The sequence below is a fragment of the Adiantum capillus-veneris genome, chromosome 22 (genome assembly GCF_014529385.1).
Source record: "Adiantum capillus-veneris isolate H3 chromosome 22, ASM1452938v2, whole genome shotgun sequence".
NCBI classification, from domain to species: domain Eukaryota; kingdom Viridiplantae; phylum Streptophyta; class Polypodiopsida; order Polypodiales; family Pteridaceae; genus Adiantum; species Adiantum capillus-veneris.
The window spans coordinates 38023403-38049654 of record NC_140952.1 but is presented as its reverse complement, the minus strand read 5'-3'; the positions used below and the strand labels follow the sequence as shown (position 1 = coordinate 38049654).

At 43.1% G+C, this 26252-nt stretch overlaps 1 protein-coding gene across 2 annotated transcripts in view; it reads right to left on the bottom strand.

Moving 5' to 3' along the window:
- The window catches only part of LOC147429181 (F-box/kelch-repeat protein At5g15710-like), a 78151-nt gene extending 65735 nt beyond the window's left edge, over positions 1–12416 (bottom strand). The window contains exon 1 of one of the 2 annotated variants that reach the window (XM_086495304.1): positions 12259–12416. In XM_086495304.1, coding sequence (XP_086351430.1) covers positions 12259–12298 — 40 coding nt within the window. In that variant the 5' untranslated portion in view covers positions 12299–12416. The remainder of the gene's footprint in view (positions 1–12258) is intronic. The other variant, XM_086495303.1, reaches the window with a different exon arrangement.
- Between the last annotated feature and the right edge of the window lie 13836 nt (positions 12417–26252).

The window sequence follows — 26252 nt, the reverse complement described above, 5'->3', positions numbered from 1 at the left end:
TTAAATTAGTGGTGAGGGCCTCACTTCTCAGAGCATCTAGACGCAGAGTCTGAGAGTGAAACCCTAACCGCTCTCTTGTACTTTGATGATTGATTAATACAAAAAGAAATACCGAAAGGGGCGCCAATCTTTGGGGCCAATATCTCTAGGCACGGAACTCCGCCGGGCCAGTGCAAATCTATTGTGATCTGTGAATTGTTTTGAAGTGGTTATTTGGTGCTGTCGTGGTTAATTCTTGACTTGGAGTGTCCAAGTCTGTTGCAGTGGTATCAGAGCACGGCCGATTTCTCTTCTACGAGAAATCCGATCCCCAAATTTTTTTCCGCGGCACCTATGGCTTCAGGCAATGATCAGTCGACTCCCTCTGCATCTGGAGATGCGGGGGCTGGGATCACAACGAAGATTCAGACAGAGAGTATGGCCCGCCTCGGCCTACTCAGGCGGAGCAAAGAGAGATGGAGCGTCGTCAATTCATTGGCGATGCAACAAAGATGATGCTCAATTTTGCCGAGGACCCGAAGATGGCAAAATATATGAACCAGACCTCTTTGGAAGAGGTACAGATGGAGTGGGAAAGAACCACAACACCACTCCCGAAACCCGCTCTCAAGAAACCTTCTGCCTCCAAGAAATATACGGAGAAGGAACGTGGTTGATGCACGGATTGCTCAGCTTTTCGACGTGCAAAAGAAAGGCAAAAAGCAGAAGAAAGGCACTGACTTCCCGGGATATTTGGGTCGTCGGTCGACATTTGACAAGGCAAAGAAACCGAAGAAGCGCGTTCGATTTGAAGGAGTACCCAGTTCTTCTTCTTCTTCTTCTTCTGACAGTTCTTCTAGCTCTTCAGATTCGAGCAAAGAAGACAGAAAAGGTAAAAAGCGAAGCAAGAAACAAAGCTTCGGAAAGGGCAAGAAGAAGGCTACATCTCGCCCAGAGACTGACAGTTCTACTGAGGACTTGTCTACAGACAGCTCAAATTCTGATCATGGAAACTTTTATGCGAACAAGAAGAATTTTTACAAAGCGAACCAATATGACTTTCTCGAAGATGAAAGCAAGAAAGTCCGAGAGTTTAAGGAAGTTGGCCACTCGATCAAGTTTGATACTTTTTCAGGATACTCAGATGCTTCGAAGGCTTTGTCTTTTACACAACAGTTTGACATCGCTTTCGCGGGAGGACGCTATTCAGAGCACTCCACGATTCGGAGAGCTACCTCTTACTTTAAGGGGAATGCTCGTACTTGGTGGTCCACGCTTCTTTTAAACAAGACTGCGCCAGTTAAATGGCTGAAATTTAAGAAGCTTTTTATTTTCTTCTTGGTTGACGCAAGAATATGAACGAGATATATGAGCTGCTTGGAACCATCTTCGGATGACCAAGAAAGATACAATCAATGCTTATTGTGAAAGATTATGGAGCTCTTTTCTACCCGCCTCTTCATTCAAGACGATCTCCTTCAGAGAACAGATTGAGCGGTTTACCTTGGGTCTACCTACAAAGATCCGAGATCACTGCTTGGAACAGAAGTCAGCTTCTATTCAGGAGTTGATGAGTCATGCGAAGCGGGGCTTTGCCATTCACTCTGGCAGTCTAACCTACCCCACAGATGAGGCCATGACACAACGAGCCGAACAAACTTCTGGGAATGAAAGTAGAAAGAAAAAGAGCAACCCAGAGAAAAATGATCCACGACACAAGCTTACTCCTGAGGGGAGAGCTCGCTTCATCAGAGAGGGGATGTGCTTTGGATGCGGGGAACATGGACATATCTCGGCGAAGTGCCCTAAAAAGGCACAGAAAGAACAGCATGATAAAGACGACGACAGGTCTGAGAGTTCGAGAGCAGCTGAGGAATGTGGCAGAAAAGACAGATAGAAAAGCAGAACTAGTACCACATGGCGTGGGACCTGCACCGAATCTAATGAATGAAAGTACAAACTTTGCCGCTTTTGGGGCAAAGTAAAGGATCAGGAAGCTCTTTTGAAGGAGCCAAGGCCAACTTCTTTTCACTTGGAATTGGCGGCTCGATTTGGAAATTACGCCCGACAGACTGACGCCACAGGCGGAGGTAGTTCGACTGGCACCCGGATGGGAAGTTGCCATTACACCGAGCATTGGCAAACTTTGTTTGCAATGACAGGGGTGTTCAGGGCACGCGAGTGACGTTCTACTCAGGATCCCTTGGTACCACAAGAACTACGCCGTGGTTGACTACCGGGCCGAGAAAGCGACTTTGATAAATGAAGGGCTTAGAGATTGTACTTGATGAACTTCAATTTTCTTACTCATTCTTTTGGGAGAACTGAACGATGGATAAAGGTGAATATGTTTTGACCTGAAGAAAAGAACGCCAAGATTTTTTTCTCCACGCTCATGCAGATTGCTTTTGAGAGGGCCTGAAGATCATACCATTGATGTGATATCTGGAAGCACGCCACCGAATCCCCCACCTTATTGTGTGAGCCGAGTACAGAATGAAAAGATTATGAACCCAGTGAAAGACCTCTTGGAAAAGGGTCTTGTCCAGCCTAGTACTTCGCCGTATTGCTCTCCAGTGTTGTTGATTTTGAAGAAAGACGGATCTTGGAGAATGTGCATCGATTATAGCACTCTCAACGAAATCACCATCAAGAACAGATTTCCGATTCCTAGGATCGATGATATACTTGACAAGTTACAGGGATCCTCGTGCTCTAGCAGGATTGACTTGAAGAGTGGATATCATCAGATGAGGATAGTGCCAGGAGATGTCTACAAGACAGCTTCTCGGACGACTTTTGGGTTATTTGAGTTTTTGGTGATGCCTTTTGGCTTAACCAATGCTCCTTCGACATTTAACCGGATGATGGACAGGATTTTTTCGAGAGTACAGGCTATTTGTTGGCACTTTCTTTGACGACATCATTGTTTTCTCCAAGAATGAGGCAGAACACAAAGATCATCTGCTTCAAGTCTTTCAGGCATTACGAGATCACACGTTAGTGATTAATGCAAAGAAAAGTGAATTTTTCCTACCGGAGATACACTTTTTTGGGTCACATTGTGTCAGCAGCAGGAGTGCAAATGGACCCGGCCAAGATAGAGACTATCCGTGATTGGCCCGACTTGAAGAATGTCCATGAAGTTAGAAGCTTGTTGGGACTGTGTTCGTACTACAGGCGGTTCATACGAAAGTTTGCAGAGGTTGCTTCCCCTTTGCATATCTTGACACAAAAAGAAGTACCTTTTTCGTGAGGACCCACAGAGGTGACTGCCTTTCGGACATTGAAAGAGAAATTGACTACGGGACCTATTTTGACTTTGCCGGACTTACAGAAGTCATTTGAAGTATATTGTGATGCTTGTGGTCGTAGTCTGGGTGCGGTCTTTATGCAAGAAGGCCATGTCATAGCTTACGAGAGCCGTTTGTTCTCTAGGCCGGAGATGACAACACAGATCTATGAGAAAGAGCTTTTGACGGTTATCCATGCTCTTACTCAGTGGCGGCATTACCTACTCGGAGCGGATTTCACCGTCTTTACAAACCATCAGAGTTTGCGCTACTTCTTGTCACAGAAGCAGCTTTCGGAAAAGCAGATGCGGTGGGCGAACATCTTGTCACAATTCCACTTCCAGATTGTCCATGTGCAGGGACAGAAGAATGTGGTGGCAGATGCTTCGTCTCGGAAACCGTTGGTTCTCGCTATTTCCGCGATACATCACAGGAGCTTCGAGGATATGGTCGATCAGTATGCCACAGTTACAGATTTTGCAGATATTTTCACACGGATACGGGATGGGGAGACAGTAGCGGGATACTCCCTTTGGGAAGGCTGCTTGATGAGAAAGACTATGTTGTGCGTTACACAGCCGTTGAGGGATAAGGTTATGACTGAATGCCACTATCCACCTTTTACGGGTCACCGCGGCATTGCTACCACCATGAAAGGGGTAGAGAGATACTTCTCTTGGCCGTGACTCAAAAAGGACGTGGAAGAGTTGTGCGCAATATGCCAGAAGGTCAAGTTTGACAGGCATAAGACACAGAGATTGTTACACCCTTTTACCCATACCCACCCGCCCCTCGGAAAATATTGAAATGGATTTCATTTTTGATCTCCCGAGAACACAGAATGATCACGATGATTTTCCGATTACATGGCACGTCTGTGACGATTGTCTCAGACAGAGACCCCAGATTTACGAGTTTGTTTTGGAAGGCAATTTGGGAGAACATTGGTACGCGGTTGCAGTTCTTGTCATCGTTCCACTTGCAGACTGACGGGCAATTTGAGATTGCCAATTCAATGGTTTTAGATTTATTGAAGTCTTGTATCTCGGATCAGAAGACTCAATGGGAAAAGAACTTACCTTTGGTGGAATTTGCCTACAATAACACGATACACTCTTCGACGAGGAAGACGCCATGTGAGATTGTTGAAAGTGCTGCGAAGGTTCCATCCTTCCTGAGCACGAAAGATTAGATTTTTGAAGCGGATGAATATTCGCGAGATTTGGATACGGCTTTTGCCAAGGTTCGCGAGACTTTGCAAGAGTCTCGAGAACGACACAAAAAGGCAACGGATCGCCATCGTCGCGACTTGAAACTCAAGGAGGATGATTGGGTGCTCTTACTTTTGAGAAGGCACGCCTACGAAAGAAAAAGGGAAAGGAGAGGCTTTTTCCAAAGCTTAGTATGCGATACTACGGACCTTTCCAGATCACTGACAAGATAAATGATGTCTCCTTCCGACTGAAACTGCCAGATACTTGGAGGATTCATAATGCATTGCATGTGAGTCTGTTGAACCCTGTTAAGGGTGATGTGCCTGATGATGGGGAGCCTGATGAGCAACCCGAAGTGGAAGAAAACGAGGAGATCCTTGTTCCTGAACAGATTTTGGCACATAATGATACGAAGAAAGGTAAAGTCCGAAGGCGGTTCTTCGTTAAGTTCAAGAACTTTCCTGCATTTGATGCGAAGTGGATGGAGGAGGAGGACCTAGCAGATACTCCTCGGATTGTGAAACTTTACCTCGATGTTTTGGTTTAGTATAGTCTACTCCAAACGGAACCCAGAAACTCAGCTTGGCCGAAGATCTGGTGCAGTGGGATGCACAAGAGGGGAGTTACTCCGCTCCTTTGTCAACAGATGCCTCGATTTTCATACTAAATTCACTGATGTCTCTTTGAGCTTCAAGGATACTGAGAGCTGACAGTATTCTGCTGGATGACTTTATGAAATGAAATTCCTGATTATGATACTGATTTTTTCTTGACTTCTTGTGAGTGCAGGAACTGATAGACGAAATGACTGCAGCATTTTGGTCTGATTGATCTCGAATAGACATGGTTGCAATAGGGGTTAGTCAATCGGACATCGATGAGGTCCCGATTGGACCTAGATGTGATTGGTAGCTACATTGCCGATAAATCATGGTCTAAGATCCGAATGAATGTTGAATGTCATGTGATGTCTGGTGACGTCCTGTGATGTCGTGTGATGTGACTATCGATTTCGTACATGTGCTAGATGTGTGTTCCTAGTACGTAGGTACTAACAGTCGGTGTCTGCTAAAATTCGCGTCACAAACGGGAGCGCATAACAAAATAAAATACATTCGGATAAATAGGATTTATCACTTATTACTAAAGCCAGAGGATATAGAGAGAAATAGAGAGAGAGAGAGAGAGATAGAGAGTGAGAAGACCGACACAGTACTGGGGACCAGAAGATGGGTTGGTCCCCCCGTAATAGTATCTTTATTAATGAGGAGCACTTGAGCCGAACGTATTACCACGAATAAGACTTGATGGTTCCCGGAAGCCTCAGCTTCCGATTCCTAGGGTAAAACCCTATTCCAAGGAACTTCCGTTCCTTATTCCAAATCCTTAAGAACCAAGGTTCTCGCCTCTGGATCTCACCTTCCAGACTCAGGGTATGACATCCCTGCAACTTTGTTTCCACATTCCTCTTCTTGCAAAACAACTCTGCTTTCCCGGACACGAAGTCCTTACTTGGGAATCCCAAACTTCCGGATCACAACTCAAGAGAGTATCACTCTCGGATCCGTGGAACTCCCCAAACTCAGGTACGAAACCCTTGGGCTGATCTGGCTCTAGTTCCTCAGAGCGCTTTCTCCTGCAGAGGCTCATGCCTTCCTCTGCTCCTACTCCCTCACTAAGAGGAAGTACACCTACAAACAAATACTTAGAGATCATAACATGAAAATCATTACGTTCAAAGTCTCGACACTCGAAACATGACTCGGTTCTCGAGAAGTAATTCCCCGGAAGAGATCTCTACATAGAAAATCCTCTCTTCCAATCTTACACACTGAAGAGGTGTGTTCTCGGGTTCCTTCTCGTAAATCAGTCCCGTCTACGACGTTTATGGGCTGAAAACAGAGAAAAACAGCAACTTGTCGCGATGGAAACAAGCTCCGTAGGCACTTCTTCGCGAGGGAACGCGCGCATTGGGTCTTGGCAACATCGGGTACACTTGGGACAGTCATCGGCATCACCGGCAAACGTCTTCTTTGCGTGTGAACTCTGCAGCAGCATCTCCTTCTTGCAAAAACTGATCCTCCCCTCTGAGTGAGGGCATGTGATGCTTTTATAGCTCCTCGCCACGGGCGCGAATAGTTGCTCGTGTAGAGATCGCGGCCTTTTTTTTTCTTTCTTTTTTTTCTTTTTTTTTGCGATGTTCTGCCAAAAAAAGAGAGAGAAAACGCTGGCTGATCTATTGCCTTATTTATCAGATGGCTACCCACTTATTAAGTGGGCAGCCGACGTATTTTAAAATAGTCTGAATCTGCCCAAAAACTCAATAAAACCTTATAAGTTAAAAACAATGCTTTCACAACACTTTCCAGGCGTCCCTGGATGCAATCACGTACACAGTTGCAATGCAGACATAGACTTCCTCGCGGGAAAGCATCTGCTTTCCCGAAAAGCAATCCCGCTTTCTCAGAAAGCATCTGCTTTTCGTCAAAGTTTCCTATGAACCCATCTTCATTCAAGTGCTTGCTTTTCCTTGTGCACAATTCTAACACAGTCCGGAATTTCCTCCTGACTATGGATAATCCCTTTCCGATGCACCCGTCACCCACCTTGTGACGCATCAAGAATACCCATCACGTAGTCCTTTCCTACCGAACTTACGATACAATCTCCTTCACGATGCTCTGTCACCCATCCTATGACGCATCAGAGATATCCGTTCCCGAATGGTCGGATACTTCTTCCCGATGTGACGCGAAGTACCCGTTCCTAGTCGCCTTACAGATATTCCCGTTCACAGTGCTCCCGTCATTACTCTGAATGACGCACTAGGAATACTCTGTACTCGGATGTCTCCGGTGAGAAAAACCCTCTCGCTTAAAATTCCAATAATTCATTTAGAATTATTGGAAAAACCCTCTCGCTTAAAATTCATTTAGAATTATTTTTCCTGGTGTTCCAAGCGAGAAAACCCTCACTTATAAATCCAATAAGTCATTTAGAATTATTTTTCTGTCAGATAAAGCCAATTTAGCAACATCATCGTTGTCATTCAAATCATCATGCAAATCATTATCATTCAAATCATGTGTGTCATGCTTTGGAGAACAGACTAAGAGAGTCTCATATTCCTGATTCTGTGCAAACTGCGCCTGCACAATAGAAAAGAGTCGCAAGAATTCTTTCATGTGTTGGTCGCTCTTTTCTTTTCTTGCTTTGTTCTCGCGATCAAATTTGGCTCGACTTTCTTTGGCTTCCAAGTCGTACTTAAGCTCTATGGCTGCCACTCTTTCTTCGTAGTCACGATCTATGGCTGCCCTTCTTTCTTCGTAGGCCTTTCTTTTTGCTTCGCTTTCGAACTTGTTCATAAACAACTGCATCAACTCCTTCATAGGAGTTAGTGCAATCCTTGGCGTAGATGGGGAAGGGGGAGGGTCAGAAAAACCTCTTGGTGGGGAAAATTTTTCTTTGCCTCTCTCATGCTCATCACCTCCAAGCGAAGTATCCATTCCACTTCAAGTGATGACCATCCATTGAAGTCTTGGGTTCTTAAGTTCACGAGGAACTTGGGTGCTTGTGGGTCTTGGGTTCTTGGGTGTCTTGAGGTTCTTGGGGGTCTTGAGGGTCTTGGGGTTCTTGAGGGTCTTGAGATTCTTAAGTTCTTGCGGTTCTTCTTTCTCTTGCAATCTGTGTTAGAGAAGGATATTCTCTTCACGCGACCCTTGGCAGCCTTGCGCTCACACCAAGGTTGCTTTTTCCCACCTCACGTCAATTGGCCGGCAGCTAAGTGCACAGTCCGCTCTCAATGAGTGAAAAGAGGCACAAGGGGAGGCTGGACAAGCCCTTCTTTCTTGGGTCTCCTGTCACTCTTCAAAAACACGATTAGGAATCGATACACCCAAGTGAACTTGGGTTCGTGCGACCTCAACAAGCAAAAAAAAAATTATGTGGTTCTTGTGGTTCTTTCCTTGAGTGATACATAACATTGTCAAAGCTCTGATAACAATGTAATGTGCAGCGGAAGCGAATGTTGAACTTTGCTCAAGATGAGTGCTCCGAACTGTGCTCAAGGTTCCTTTTACTTATGGAAGAAAGAGCCTTCCGTGCCTTTAGTGAGAAAATGCAACGGATACAAACGAAGTGAATAGACACTGTGAATGGAAGTGCATGAGACTGAGAGAGAGAATACGACACCAGCGAGGTTGTCAAACCCTCCTCCAAGGGCCCCACGCTCTATGGCGAGAGCGGTCTACTTATAATTGCACAAATCTCTACAATGCTTGGACTTGCCGACGATGTCGACGATGATGAGGACGACGACGAGACGGGCTGAAATCTGAAAATGCTAAGGGTTGAAATCTTTATCTGCTGAATACTAACTCTATGTCGGTGACGATGTCGATGGCGATGATGCGACGACGACACGCTGAAAACGCAGTTGCTGAAATCTGCGTTTTCCGGGCTGAAACTGTAAACTTCGCCGGATCTGACCGTGTGGCGAGGATCTGCTGCGGGAAGGTGAGATCTGTGACGTTCGGGAGTCGTTCTGCGGAGTGGCTATGCTGAAAACTGAAAACGCTGGTCTTCTTGTGGACTTGTCGCGACGGAACTGCAAAAACGCTGGCTATTATGCTGCTCCAAAAACGCTAGGTTGATCTCGGGTCAATCTGCAAAAACGCCAGGTGTCTTGCTGTGCTGATGCAAAACGCTAGATGTCTTGCTTGGTCTTGCTGTCGCCAGGTTGCTCTTGATGAAAAACGTTGGGCTGATCTTGGGTCTATGGCTGAAAACACAAGGGTTTATCGCCGGTGGGGGTCTTGTTGAGAAGGAGCCTGTTGAACGCGAAGTTTCTGCTGCCTCTTCTGCCAGAAAGTGCTAGCTCTGGTTCGCTTATATATTATCTTAGCAAAATTGCCCTACCTAGTTTCCAACAAAAGTCACTTAATAAATAAGTGAAAAATGTCAAAAAAAGGGAAAATAGGTCTAATGCACTCGAAAATTCCCTGGATGGATTCTGATGGGAATGCTGATAATCATACTGTGTGCAACGAGAGGATATGCATCTACTCTAGTTTCTGGACAACAGTCTGCAAACAGACTCACAAAAGTGCCAGATCACTTCCTAACCCTGGTCATGCTGTAGCTTGTCCACGGACACATAGGGTTTGGATGTGTCACATGACAATACTGTAGAATAAATACGCATGCTGGTATCAATATTTAGCGTACTGGTTGTTACTTATACGCACTCACCAATACACGTGTATATGCATGGATATATATTAGGTTGTAGACATATGTTGTATATATACGTACATGTGCATGTATGTCGATGTGTGTGCATGCACATTTACATGTTTGCAACCATGCATACACAAACATGTACGCCTATTCGTAATCAATACTTAACGTATTTTCGTAGTGATTACACATACTGCACAACGGTTTGTTTTGTTCTTTTTGTACCATATTTATCGTACCTATCCACCTTGGCTTTGCTTTAGTCTTCATGGCCGACTTGATAGGTGAGTGGACGACATCTTGCCATTGAGAGCAAACCTCATCAAGCGGGTGATACGTCAAATGTTGCACGTAGTTCAGATCCTTGGAGTACTTGATCATTCGTTTGGCGCATGTGTCAACCTGAGATTCATCTTGTCGAGATCCCCTACAAGAAACTTGCCATGGTTCTCTCGATTCCTCAGGAGGAGGCTTGCTCCCATTGGAATCTCCATTGGTTCTCTACATGCCCTCGCTCCGATTGGAGTGCTCTTTATCTTCCCAGAGTTGGATAGTCGGTGGAACATTGTCCTCTATGTCGGATTCTACTAGAACCCATGTTATCTGCAAAAGATGGATCGGGCCTTTGTAGAAGAAGAATCGTCTAGGCTGTAATACCACTCTAGCAAGCTTGGACACCCAAGCGAGAGATCAATAGCAACACATACACAAAAGCAGCAACAACTGAACTTGAATAGAGAGGGAGAGTGAGGAAAAAAGAGTCGACACAAAGCAAGAGAGTTCCGCTTCCAAATGCATTGGCCCCAAAGATTGCCCCCCTTTTGGTGTTTCTTTCTTGATTGATCACAAATAGTACAACCGCTGCGGTTCTCCTTCTCCACAATGCTCCCAAGCTAATCTACGGAAGAGGGAGAGCCTTGGTCTCAGATGTAAAGGTACAAGGGGGTCATAAACTCGGTGTCCCCTAAGGCTTGCCTGTGAAAAGTACGTGCCAAAATCCTCCTAGAGCTGGCTGTACGGACTGCCACGTGGCAGCCTGTAATTTACGACGCGATTTACGGAATGCTACGTCCGCTTTAGCTCTACGCAATTTTGGCCCCATGCTTTGTTTTGAGTTTGGCCCAGCTTCCTAGGGGCATCATCACACTTGTGACAAAAAGAAGCCACAAGGGACAGCCATGCACCCGTCAAACCTGTGAGAGAGAGAGAGAGAGAGCAATACACATAGTGTAGAGTCTACCTACAAAGAAATGCAATTGCATAAAAATGATGCTCAGGCTTAAAAATAAATGACTGAGAAAAAAAAGTGACGCAAATTTTTTTGGACCCCCAAAAAAAAGGTCAGAACACCGTGACGGAACGGAGGAGAACAGCTGGTCTGTTTCTAGAGGTCCACAAAGATGAACAACCTTTGACTCGTCTACCACACAATCCTTCAAAGACTGAACAGGTGCTCAAGGATTTGCCCAATGAAGTAGGAGCAATTGCCTCACGCTGACGCTAACAAAGAAATCTAAGAAGAGTGCTATCCATCCACAAGTCTTTGTGAGTCCTTGATGAAGATGAAGATAGGTGAACCAAGTGTCTAAAGGCCAGAACAGGTACAAGAGTAGCCACCTCACTGGACTCCACATCCGAATTTGACTTCTTTGGGCAATTCCTTTGAATATACCCTATTCTCCATACTTATGACCTTCTTGCTCACCTATACCAGAAATTCATCCGTCAGAGCATTTTGCTTTCTTTGGACGTGCGTAGAAACAATAAATCAGCAATCTAGAAGGACACAAACGAAACAGCCTTCAGAGAAAAAAGTGCTAGCACTTGAGTACATAGTGTCATGACATAGAAGTCCGCACTCTACCTACTCAAGATTGTAGGCTTTGTGGAGAGACATAGGACTATTTTTCTTAAAGCTTCACTGAATAGTAGTCATGTCATGCACAAGAAATTTCTTTGATACGTTATAAAAAAGTCAAAGTCATAACTAGAAAGTGCCAGTCCAGCTATAAGGGTGTCTCAAAGCAAGCTGTTGTGAGCAGTATTCAGAGCCCATTTCACTGCCTTTCCTGGTAACCTTTTAAGCGCATCTAAAGCCCATACACTGCATTCCCAGGCAATTTTAAAAGGGCATCCACCTCCCCCATGCAGATGCTTCACAAGCTCCATGACACCCGGTCCAGTCACATTTGAGCAGACAAATGCCACAAGGGTCTGAATCAACAAATAACCCAGGAACCTGGAATCGGCAAGCATGGCGAGGAAAATGAAAATACAAAGTGTCATGAGGCAGCAAAAATACCCTTCGGGCAAATTTACTAGAAAAATATGCTGAAACCTTCCCAGCGGACGGTATTTGCTCCCATAACCAGACATCCTGAAGCAACATTCCACCAGAAGTCACAGAGTATACCCTATTTCTTCGGAGCCTGACGAAACCCCCTTGTACCTAGTGATGTGGTTGTTCACGATTTCACGACACATAAGCAGCTGGCAAACGCAGAACACTCAAAAGAGCAGAGCAAAGGTCATACCTGACCCGTGTTCGTCATTACAGATCCTGAGGTTTTCCATGCTTCACAAATTCACAATGATGCCTAGCCTACTACCTAAAAAAGAAATGTGTGCTTGACAAGGAATATTGTTGCCATCAAAGTCCAGGGGAGGGGGGCAGGTCATCTCCACCGTTCATCTACTCAAGATTAAACGCCGTAATTCTCAGCCTGAGCTGTTGGATAGTTGACACATCAGCAGGCAGAACTGAAAGCCAATCATTGGCATGCACATCTGTGCACGTAATTTGTGACGTCGCTTTCACTGCACGTAATCAACTAGCAGATCTCTACCGATGCTCGGAATCTGCTCGCACGTCACTATCTAGATCCCCCTCGCCCTGGACTTTTGAGGGTCGAGAAAGGTCTTGGACTGACCTTTCCCCGCTCCCACGACTAGCTCCCGGGCCTCTGTTGGTCGCTAGGTGGTCACCTTCATTCCAAGGAAAGGTCAGTCAAAGGACCTTTCCCTACACCTTAATGAGTGCGTACATACTCATAGACCAATCAAGGGGAATTGGCCTGGCAGTAAAGGTGAGGGGCTTTAATCACACTCGCTATGGTTCAACCCTTGTGACATGCAAGTGTGGGTGTGTGGGTGCAATCTTGTAAAACTAGCTGATGCGAAGATTGAAAAAAAAAATTAGAATACCAAGCCTTAGTGGGAACATACTCATAGAAAGAGTTGTTCCCATAGACCGAGTAAGATGAAAATTAAACAAGGGATGTTGTGGTAACTCTCTGTGAAGAAAGTTGATAGGAAGTGAGGGAAAGTGATACTCCATGTGGAAGAAAGGGGAAAAGCCATGCTTCTAGGTTTGGAACAAAGAGGATAAGGATGTCAAATCTTTCTTACTCTAGGAATGTCTAAAACTCTTTTTTTCCTCATATTTCCTTCATCCAAAGTCAAATTTATGCAATCCAAGGCTCGTTATTTGGCTTTTGGCATGCTCTAGTCACAATGCTGCTACAAATTTGACTGTAGAATTTTATGCGACAACTACAAAAACAAAATCAATGGAGTTGCTACACCTTCTTGCGTTGCTATTTCTATGTCCTCCTAATATGACTAACTTTCTTGTTTTGTGATTGATAGACTAGGCAATATGTATATTAGTTGTGATAAACACCATCACTCTTCTCCTGTGACTCTAGATTGTATAGGTGTTTATAATTTCAGGGTGTGTGAATGTGGACTTGATTCCCTCTATCACATAGCAACACTCCCTCTCTCTCTCTCTCTCTCTCTCTCTTCCCCCCCCCCCCCCCCCCCCCCCCCCTTGTTTGTAGGTTCTTCACCTTCACCTATGATATCGGGTCAAGCCCAAATGAAGGGGGTTTAGCTGTAGTTTATGATTATTATTTTCATTGTTGTAATCCCTTGTGATCATCTAATGGGTCATCATAACTGAATCTTTATATAGTCCATATAACTCACCTTAATTGTAATCATCAAATTCCTAGTCTCATCTCTTGCATTAGCCCAAGCTCTCTAGGGTTAGATCGCAAGAAACCTCTCTACACACTCAGCTTTGTTGGGGATAAAGGCCATTAGGCCAATACCATCACAGAGTAACCGCTCACTAACCGTAATCTCATTCTTTCTCATTGATAATATAAAACAAAAAAAGCGTATACATAGTGTGAGAAGAAGCTCCACCAAAGCCTATAATCCCTCTCTTCTCTCGAAACCCTAATCTCTCAGCCCTTGCATCCCTTCCGCATTGCGTACTCACATACAACTGGTATCAGAGCCAGAGTGACGGCTTTGCATCATTGCAACATCTGGCAGAGAATGCACTGAAGCTACAAAATTTCCAGCTCTATATTGTAACAAAGATTTGATTGAGTAAAAAGGAAATTTTTAGCTTGGTTCCCTCGATTCTTAGCAAATACTTCATGGTTTATAACCTTTCAGTTTTACATTTTTCCAAATTTTGCACTAAATTTGTTGTACATTCAATAGTAGACTGCTTTTGCAGGTTGTGGGTAGACAACTATAGATTTTTAGAGATTCGTTTTGACCTATAAAAATAGCCCGTTTTATGCCCATATCAACAATTTCACACCATTTTTTTGTGATCTACAACTTTGCGGAAGGAAATTTTTGCAAATTCTATAAAGTTTTAAAGATATCAGCTGACTGGCTACAGACAACAACAACACAGATGTGTTCAAGATGTTTGCTGCTGAGGACAGGTTGGATGGGGACAACTACCCTATGTGGGCTTATATGATGCAACATGTTCTTGTGTCAAAGGGTGTCTGGAACATTGTGCAGGGCATTGATGTATGTCCTGGTTCTGAGGATGTAGGCGATGTTGAGGATGTTGCAGGTCTTGCTACAAGGATTGCAGCTGTTAGAGTTGTTTTGCCTACGGCAAAACAAGCTCGTTGGGATGTTAAGGATGCGCAGGCTCATGCACTGATTGCCTTGTCTGTGAAGCGCACCATTGTTTCTCACATCCGTTCAACAAAATCTGTAAAACAGGCTTGGGATATTTTAGCAGGTCTTTATGCAACCCGCAATGAGGCTAAAATTGCTTTGCTGCGTAAAGAGCTGGAGTCGAAGATTATGCATGAGGAAGATGATATGGACACTTTCCTTGCTAGTGTCAAGGATATCAATGAGCAACTTATTTCTGCAGGTGAAGTTATTTCAGACAGTTCCCTTGTGCAGACTGTTCTTGATGCCTTACCAGATTCTTACCAGACTTTTGCTAGTACTTGGAGACTTATGACCCAAGGAAATCCAGAAGTTGTCAAGTTTGATGCATTATGCACATTGCTGTTGCAAGAGTCACTTTCCAGAAAAAACAGGACTAGACAGCGTGCAGTTGAACATGCTTTTATTGCTTCTCAAAGAAAGGGTGGTAACAGCAATGCAGCCACTTCTTATGGTTCTGCTGAGAGTGGAAAAAATATTGTTCCTAATGCTTCTGCTGGCAGCAATTCGTCTGGAAATTCTAGTGATAAGGGCAAAAAGAAGATGCGTTGCCATTATTGTAAAGCCAATGATCACTTGATCAAGTCGTGTCCTAAGTTGAAGGCCAAAGAGGCTAAGAAGAAAGAGGGTGGTTCCACTGCAAATGCTGGTTCCACTACAAATGCAGCCGTTGTTGAGTCTTCTTTGAAAGGAGACTATGTTGCTGATGTTGATGCAGAATGGGCTTTTAGCGCAGAGTGCACTTACAATCCTGCTGTCCATGATGCATGCTTGTCAGTCGCTGCAGATTCACATGTGTGGTATTTCGATAGTGGTGCTACAAAGCACATTACCTCACATCATGAATTGTTTACCTCTCTCAAGTCTGTCCCACATGGGAATTCAGTCACTTGTGCCAACAACGCCTCTTATCCAGTTCAGGGAGTTGGAAAGATTGTGCTCACTGCTGCTAATGGCAATTCTTTCACACTTGTTGATGCACTTTATATACCTGGGATCAAGAAGAATCTCTTATCTGTATCCACACTTGTTAGACTTGGACTTGTAGTCAAATTTGTGGATGACAGATGTACAGTTCATGATCTCAGTTTTGGTGATAAAATTGTTGCATCTGGCCCTTTGTGCCGTGGGCTTTATAAGCTCACTTTGTATGACAAGTGTGGACAAAATTTTGCAAATGTTGTTGCAGATTCAAGGGCTATTTCAGATGCAAAACTTTGGCATGCACATTTTGGTCATCTGAATTTTGCTAGTTTGTTGAGTTTGCAGAAATCTGATATGGTTGCTTCTTTGCCGCCTCTTGAAGCACCTGTCAAGCATGTTTGTGAAGGCTGTATTTTGGGTAAGATGCAGCGTTCTAAGTTTCCAAAGGATGGTTCAGTTCGGGCCACATGCAGGTTGCAGCTTGTGCATAGTGATGTTTGTAGGCCCATGCAAACTCTGTCCTTGGGCAATTACCTGTACTTCGTGACTTTCATTGATGATTACTCCAGGCAAGCATGGGTATTTCCGCTTAAAGCGAAGTCCGAAGTTTTAATGTGCTTCAAACAATTTCTGGCTATGGCTGAAAATGTCTCGAAATGTACTATGGGCACCCTCCGTTCCGATCGAGGGGGGGAGTATATGTCTCATGAATTTAATGCATTTCTGGCTAGTCGTGGGATAAAACACCAATGTACAATGCCTTATACATCTCAGCAAAATGGTGTTGCTGAGAGGAAAAACAAGTCACTGACGGAAATGGCACGATGTATGGTCAAAAGTCAAGCTTTGCCGCATTCTTTTTGGCTTGAGGCCATCATGTGTGCCACTTATGTACTTAACAGGTGTCCTACGAAAGCTTTGCAGTCTATTACTCCATGTGAAGCATGGCATGATAGAAAGCCTTCTATTGAGCACATTCGTGTTTTTGGCTGTTTGGCATATGCTTTGGTGCCACAAGTGCAGCGCAGAAAATTAGATGATAAGGCTGTCAAATGTATTTTTGTTGGTTATAGTACTGAAAGCAAAGGTTACAGGTTGTATCGTCCGCAAACAAAACGTATTCTGGTTTCACGGGATGTAGTGTTTGTGGAAGATTCTGTTCAGCCCTTGCTGTCATGTACTAGAGACAGTAATGTAAGCTCACAGGACATTTATGACACTTTGTTGCCTCTTTTCAGTGGTGGAAATACGAATGTAAGTTCCAATGAGGCAAATGTACAGCCTATGGGGGTTTCTGAAAATGTTCTAGATCAGCCTATTATTGATGCAGATGTACATGATGTACTTGATGAGGAAAGGGCTAAAAATGAGCAGGCTAGAGGTATGCCAAAATGGCTGGTGCACACTTTGCGTGACAGTAAATTGGATGCACCTTTGTCTAGTCGTACTCGTTCAGGCTCTCGCCATGCATCTTATGCATCAGATTGTTATGCTTTGGCTGTGTCTAGCTTACATGATGTTGAGGAGCCTCTATCTTTTGATGAAGCACAGAATTTAGAAAATTGGATGCCTGCCATGCAATCAGAATATGATGCACTCATAGAAAATGACACATGGAGTTTAGGTGATTTGCCTCCATGCAAAAAGGCCATTGGTACAAAGTGGGTTTACAAGTTGAAACGCAAGCCGGATGGTGAGATTGATCGCCATAAGGCTCAACTTGTTGCAAAGGGTTATGCACAGAAAAAAGGCATAGATTATGAAGAGACTTTTGCTCCCACTTGTCGTATGAGTACTGTGTGTTTTCTATGTGCATTGGCAGATCATTTTGGTTGGGATGTACATCAATCAGACATTGTTACTGCTTTCTTGAATGGTGACATATTTGAGGAAGTTTATGTAACGCAGTCTCTCGGTTTTGTCATAAAAGGACAAGAGGACAAAGTGTGCAGATGTAAGAAGGCTTTGTATGCGTTGAAGCAATCTCCTCGTGCTTGGTATGAGAAAGCTGACACTCATTTGGTTAAACGAGGCTTTCATAACAGCCCAACAGAAAGCACATTGTATGTAAAGCGTGAGGGTGATGTACTTCTCATTGTGGTTCTTTATGTTGATGATTTGCTGATCACTGGACCAAATGAGAGACATATTGCTGAATTTAAGGCTGATTTGAATGCTACTTTCAAGATGAAAGATTTGGGGTTGTTGCATCATTACTTGGGTATACAGTTTAAGCAGTGTGATGGTGGTATTGCCTTGTGTCAGAAAAGTTACATAGAGACATTGCTATGTAAGTTTGGACTTGAGGATTGCAAACCTATTGCCACTCCCATGGAAACAGGTTTGAAGTTGAGTCTACATGATATTGGCGATCCTGTTGATGTCACTCTTTATCAAACTGCTGTTGGCTGCCTCATTTGTGTATGCAACACGAGGCCGGATATTCAGTTTGCAGTCTCATAGGTCAGTAGATTTATGCATAGACCAGGGTCTAAGCATTGGCAGGCTGTCAAGAGGATTTTCCGCTACCTTAGTGGCACTTTACATCTTGGCTTGTTTTATCCCAAGGGGGGATCATTGCCGCCAGACTTACATGCTTTTTCGGACTCAGATTGGGCTGGTTGTTTTGACACACGAGTGTCCACAAGTGGTTTTTGTTTCATGCTTGGCAGTTCATGTATATCATGGTTGAGCAAGAAGCAACCTACTGTGGCCACTTCGAGTTGTGAGGCTGAGTACAGGGCAGTCTTCACAGCTACGGTTGAGTGTGTATGGCTCAGACGCGTTATGGTTGATTTGGGTGTTGGACAGGACACTGCCAACACTATCTACACTGACAGTCAGAGCGCATTGGCAGTTGCGAGGAACCTAGTTTTTCATGCTCGCAGAAAGCACATTGAGGTGCATTACCACTATGTGAGGGAGAGGCTCTCATCAGGAGAGATCAGCTTGGCTTATGTGCCAACACAAGACAACCTTGCAGATCTTTTCACAAAGGCATTGTCTCGTGAGAAGCTTAAAGCTTTCCGCAAAGCTTTGGGCTTACTCCCCTTTGTGGACTGATCCTGTCCTCAGGGCATGGCACTTCCCTTTACTCATGTGCCAGCTCTTGTTTACCGCATCACTCCAGGGGGGATTTGTTACCATATACATGTGGTAGTGATGTGTGTGAACACACTAGGACCGCCGGGGCATTTTTTCCCTCTTTAGGAGGTTTTTCCCCCCATGTATTGTATATACGCCCATCACTCTAGGGCTATCTATCTTTCCATTGCACACTAAGTTATACACTCTCTATTGTGTGCCTTGAGCTTCCTTCGTCTTCTCCAAGCTGTGTGCGTTTCTCTGCAACCCTAATTCCAACAAGTAGAAACTACTCGTACTAACTAATGTGCATGCTAACATTGAAGAGACTTCCTTGCATAATGACTTATAAGCCATCTCTCTATAGATAGGTAAAGAATGCAATATAGAATCCAACTTGCAATAAGGTATATTTTAGAAATATTTCACTTCAATTTTTAGTGAAATATAAACTAACAATGGAAAATTACAACTTTGATCTCACTTTTATATTCTGTGGATACACTTTGTTCTAACACTTAACAACCTAAAATGTTGCAAGGTATTTTGTATCAAACCATCAATATTTTATTATTATAATATTATATGAGAGAGATAAATATTGATAATTTGGATATGTCACTGTGTTTGAAAATGCCCATAATCCTAGAAAAGATCATGGCATTGAGATTTCCAGAAAACCTTGAAAGTAAATATCCATACATTTTATTAAAAAGAAAAAATATTAAAAAAGCTTTGTGCTAATCTAAATTTTTATAGTTGCTAGAATTTGACAATTGCGTATGAATAGTCGTTTCTAGGGCTTTCGATGATGTCGAACGCAACCATGTGTGCAAAATTGTGAAATATCATTGGAAAATTGCTCGAAAGGGTCCCATGTCACCACGAGACCCTTTAGGCCAATTTCATACCGTTCTTTGCCCAAAACCCCATCTCCGGGTGTCAGAATGAGGCATATGGGTAGTCATTTCTAGGGTTTTGGGACGTTTCAAACACAACAGTGTGTTCAAAATTATTAAATTCAAACGAATATACAAATTTAGATTAATTTAAAGTCTTTTTAAGCTTTTTTACTTCATTTTGAGGTCAAAATTTTGTCGCTAAACTCATAATGAGATGTAGGGATATTTATTTTTAAGATTTTGGGACAATGATATAGTCAAAATGAGTATATTTTATATCTCATATTGTTATGTATAGAAATATCAATGAATTACTTTGTGTAAATAGGAAGAGATAAGATTATTTTTAAGTCGAACATCTCTTACTTGGGTGATATATGAGACACATGGATCCTTCATTTTAAGTGAAAAATTCTTTGGTTTTGAGCTCAGACTTATGTTTTCTATTCGTGTTTGTTTAATGATTTTATGTAACACTATCAAGATATTGTTGTCTATTGGTGCTTGTAATATCCTATTTTTTGTAGAAATCAAGAATATATAGCTTCTGAAAGTAATTCATCTTTCATCTTTTGTGTGGGCTCATTGTAGGAATCTTGTGGTCACTAGCAAACTTGTGATGAAACTACTTGTTAACATTTTTATAGCAATAACACAGCCTCTCATCTCTCCGGATGTTTTAGCCATACTTTGTGTGAATGTTTTGATTTCTTTTATGACTGTAGAATATAAGACTTTTCGTCATCTTCGCTCAAAATTCTACTTTGATCGCTTTTTTTCACTCGGGCAATGAAAATGCTCAATTCTCATTGGTTCCCCTACTAGGCTATCCAATGGGATCAAGGGAAGCTCATGTGGGGCTCAAATGTTATTGGTTCTCTTTTGTGGATTGAGTCCAATGAGATTTAAGCTTGTTCTAATGAAGCTTAATTCTCATTGGTTCTTCAAGTTGGCTAGCAAATAAGATTCAAGCTTGGTTGAGGGTAACATGGTTGGGAGCCTAACATGTGTCTTTTATGCCTTATATGAAAGAGGTGACTTCTCTAGTGTGTGTGTGTGTGTGTGTGTGTGTGTGTGTGTGTGTGTGTGTTTGTTCTCTCTCATCTCCCTACATCTAGGGCTCGCCCCTTGCAAGTGGGGAGTGCCACTTCCTTACTTGGGGTCTCATGGTAACCTTAGAAAACATTTTAGATAGTCTAAAATACCTAGAGTTGGCATTAGACTTCCCATTAATCCCAGGCCCAATGGACTTTAGTACCATCCTTTTGGAGGCTTAATGAAGCTTACCCTAAGGTTATTTCAAGCTTCATTGGGTTCACATTGTTCTTTGGTAGACTATCTCTCCTCTTGGTCCCCTATTGAGATAAGCCTAACAACATGTATTAATATTCTAACTCTTGTTCTCATTATCCTCCCATTTTAAATGGCCACTTTAATATGAGAAAATCATTTGAGAAAGTTAGATACTGAATTTTATGACATTACCTCTCCCTTGAAATCATAGTTGTCCTCAACTATGAGGTAGGAAAGATAAAGCATAGTCATTAGTCCATGGTTTTCTATTGGGTAGAGGATCCCTTTTTACCCAATGACATCTTTCCAAAATAGATGACTAGTCCATTTTATAAGACCCTGGGATTGCCTTCCTTGATCCTCCGCCCAACCTCCCTTTATAGGCCTTGCCCCTAGGATCCCATCTCCATTAGCAACCGGCCCTTGGCCCGCCGGTCCTTGACCTCCAGAGTGACCCTTGGCCTGACATTACTCCCCCCTTGGAGAAGCGTTTTCGTCCTCAAAAACAAGAGTGATGATACAATAATGTTCCACAATGGCATCCTTTATGGATCTAGCTGTTTGCTTGACTGGAACACGGTTCAATAGGGGTTCAATGAAACCGAGAGTAACATCTCGATTTTCCACATCATTGTCCATTTGCAACTATCTGCTTGTAATCGTTCCTATGCAAGCATAACGTGTATAGACTCCATTCAGAACGCACATGAGCATGCTAAACGAGTTATCACAACAAAGATGTACCGAAAAGAGTACCTCTTGTTACTTTCGATGCAAGTAACTTGCCGACATAAGTCATCAGTCAAGTTTAAGTCCTTGATTTGTTCTCAAATTTCATTAGTAAACAACCCCACCATAACTAGTATTCAAGGTTGAGAACCTGACTTATATATGAAGAGACTAAACCTAGTCGCAAACATGTTGTAACTTATGGTAAACAAACTCCAACTAGAGCAATAAATGCTTACTAATTGAATTGTCGGGTGCTAACATACGCACTTTGCATATCCTTTAGCAGAAGATTTTTTTTTTGTAATCTGTCTATTCCCTTGGATAACTGACAGTACTAAGGTGTTTTCCCCCCACGGTTTACAGACAGTTTTCCCAGGTAAACGGGGATGACAATATCGTACAACGTTGCTGAGGAATCAACAATGTCCTGAATAACCATCGTGGTTATCTTGAAAAATCCACCAGCACCCAAACCGAGCCATGACCTCTGTTGGTGAGTGGTAGACCCAAAAGTAATCTCATATAGATACTGCACATAGAGTGCAAAATGCTTCATAAGCAACAACTTTATGAATATACATGCCCTTTCAAATCAGCCTTTGCTAAACACTAGAGCCCATAACACCTAGTGTGGATGCATTTAGCAAAAAACAAATCCGAACCTGTATATCCATGATCATCCTTGCCAAAACTTATGGCGAATGTGATGCGCCTAACACACATTAAAGAGGAATGTAAATAGTTTTAAAGAAATTGAATAGCTTTAGTTGCAATCATTTGCAAGCCTTGCTGAAACGTCTGAACCAAAATAGAAAGTGAAACGGTAATCACTTCTAGGTACAAACAATGAAACTTTTTTCATTAACAACTCATAGCCTTGCTATATATATAAACAACCATCTGTAATGTTGTTGAGCAACACTTGTACCTTAACAAGTCATTCTAAGTATCCGAAAATTTATGGCCACTGAAATTGCTCCTGATACGTCGTGCTGAAAATGATCTAGAAAACGGATGTGACCAGCACCTAGGGACATCGTCGCGACACATACTTGAAATAGCGACGCCAGTATCTGTCCCAGAGACTCATATTCTTCACATGTGGAATATGTCTCAGGTAAGGATGTCTGAAGAAATGTCCTTCAAGTACGAGATGTACTTGGGTGTGGAGGTAACTGTAAACACGCATGCGACGTGCGTGAGAGAGACCCTCATTATCCATGCTCCACACTGGCTAAACTGAACTGCTTGAGTTCCTAGACCATGTTGCATCCCATGTGACAACATGTGCCAAATAAACCCTACAAGTGGGTCTATAACTGCATAATGCAGAAAATTATGTTGGATAGTACAACCCAAAGGGCTTGGCTCTTACATGACCTTGTCATTGCGCTTAAGAGCAAAAAACCGATGATAACATAGTTTGTGCATTCGACGTGGAGAAAACAAACAAAACCAAATCAGATGCGTACCTGAAGGTTGAACTAGTGTTCACTAATTTGTAATGAAGAAGCACCTGCCCAAAGTTCTTGCTGCAAAGGCCTAGGAACACTAATTGAAAATCAGTGAAATGCAAGTAGTATTGCACATGTAACCTTGGGTGTTTCCTTTGCAATCCAAACCCCTTGGTTATAATCAACATTGTCAAATCCCTTGGTTAAACCTTGTAGGAAAACTGCTCAACGAGCAGCCGGCCCTTGGCCTGCCTTGGCCTATGTTTGTGACCCCCCTTGGGTTTGCCCATGGTATTACACTACCCCGTGGCAATTGGTGAACTTCTTTCCTTGAAAATGCAAGTGTGAAGGTCCCAAGAATGGATCATCCACTCTTACTAAGTGATTTAGTAATCACGTACCGGGTCGTATCCCAAAACTGTACTCATATAGGCACTCTTAGTGCGAATAAGAGCTCCATTGAAGGTGAAGTCGTATGCACAAATAGAGCTGTTTTACACCCAAAAATCCATAAGCGTAGGTTTTTGTGAACAGTCGTGTTGTCTAAAATGCGGGCATCATCCATACACCGTGGTAGAGATAAGCCCTTACGAGTTTAAGACGTTCAAAAACTCAACTTGACTGGCACACGTAAAGTGTGGAGTGCTAAAATAATGCCCCAAAAAGCAGTAATGGTGAGACGCTCGCTTGTCCATTATAATCGATGGGTACTCAACTAGAGAGAAGTGTTTGATTGTGTAATCAATCACTAATGGACTACAAGTAGATGGCTCTTAGCCATGCCAAATAGGTGGTAATTGATGACTTGTAGCCCTGCATGTGGGCTCATAGCCCAATGCTATCGTTTTGACATATAAAGATGTCAATAAAATCATGCCTAGTTTCACCTTTCCCGCAAAGAAGTAGGAAGGGGAGAGAGAATGCCAAGCTGAGGAAAATCTTGGATTTGAATCGTATGCCCCTTGCACATGATGTTGTGCAAACCATGTCTGTACCTTAGCTTATCATATAAGTGTATAGCAGTGTACTCGTACCACGTCCTCGGAGAGAAAGGTACCAAGAATAACATCGTGACTCACTTATCATATATGTGATTGTGATTGTAATAAGGTGCATATGGATTGCACTTTGCTTGTGAATACACATAAACACAAAATGTTTGAAAACATGAATAACTGAGCTCGTCCTTGACATAGTAGCTAGTGCTATAACGGAAGCGTATGCAATGATGGGTGTTGTACGTCCATCATACTAGTATGCCATGCATACATATCAAAAAATAGATTGATAAGCCCTCGGCTTCAATGATAGGCTCAACCCTGTGAGCCACTGGTATACGTGCCTTACACAATTACGCTGGCATGGATACATCATATTGCACCGTTGCGTACTATGAGCTTATATCCACATAGTGCCAAAGATGTGTGCCAGTATCATTGATCTAAAATCAATAGATAATACCTTGGCACATAAGAGAAGCCGTACTTTCCATGAAGACAGGCAAAGCACGTTGCTTTATACAGTGGCTTCTTAGGGAGTTTGCCCAAGCAATTTGCTTTGCACAGCAGAGATATCCTTTCCTAGACAAAAACAAACATAAAGTGAAAATTGACTAACCTTGTCGTCCACTTGGCCAGGTTTTTGAATTTTTGGTTGAATCCGACTCATAGCCATATGTACGTCGTGAGTGAGGTAGTGTATGTATCATATACACACCCGCTTTTGGATGTAAGGGCGCATGCCCATGTACTGGTTGCTTCACTGTCGAGCCCTTTCGAGGGGTAGTTTCCTGCAGCATCTCCGCCCTCTATTGGCTGCGCCATGCTCACCAAAGGGATTGTGCCCACGGTCTTCTCTCCTTCCTTGCCAGAGAGTTTGTCCACGACCTTGTCCTTCATGGCTCAAGCCCACTCAAAACGAGAGAGAGAGAGAGAGAGAGAGAGAGAGAGAGAGAGAGAGAGAGAGAGAGAGAGAGAGAGAGAGAGAGAGAGAGAGAGAGAGAGAGAGAGACCGAGACCCGGGGGATTCACTCTATATACAAAACAGGATGCCACCTGCGAGCGGACAACTTTGATAAAACCCCTATATACGACTCGTATTAGGGAATACGACCCCCCTTTCTACGCTTATACGAAAGTCAATGCAAAAAACTATCATACCCCTATCTTACATATAAAATTTAGGTCTCACATGATCTAACTAAGTAAAACTAGTCAAAGAGCGTGTAGCATAGTGCCTGGCAATGTACTAAGGATCCACTTTTGTTCATAACTAGATGTACCCTCAATGTGTCTTAGTTTGACTTTCAAATTATGTGCCTGTCGAGCCTGCACTCTAGCTACTCGTCCAATTTTGACCAGTCTAAATTACTAAAAAAACATGGTTATAAAGTTGTGCTAGGTTCTCCATGTAAATTTGCATCTATACAAACTCTTTATAGCTTTCATCCCTCAACAAATGAACTATAATAACAAAACAAGCAATTGATACAAAGTACTATTGGTTCTTGCATGTATCTTGGTAGCTATTGACTAACAAGTTTGAGGGAAGACTCTTTTGGGAAGCCATGATTTTGAAACACAAAAGCTTCCTCTCATTTTTTCCTTTTCTCACCCCCCCCCCTCCGCCCCCTAAATATGATACCCCCTCCCTTATCTTAGGAGATAAATTATTGAGGGCCTACCCCTAACTTATACGCTTATGTAACTTGTAGAAAAACCCCCCTCCCCTGCACTTACGTGGTGCGATAAGTTTTCCATGGTGAATCCCCTAGAGAGAGAGAGAGAGAGAGAGAGAGAGAGCCCCTGCCATGCCATGCATATCCGTGACAAACTTCCCTTGAAACAAGCTCCCCCTCCACCATAAGTCATGGTGTCAAAGCGTGTTTGTACCCATGCAAAAATTGCTGCAAAAGAAACTAAAAAAAAAAAGCTATTAAATAAAGCAACAGACTAGCGACCTTGTCGACCTACCCATGTGGTTAAAAGTTGGTATGAATATGTCGTGTTGGCTGGTAAATTGGCATGGTTGCTCGTAGCTACACCACACCTGAGGAAACCTATCTGTTGACCCTGTTTCCTTATGGTAAATTCTTGAGGACTACCACTATGGATAGATGCACCCGTCAACAAAAATAGTATG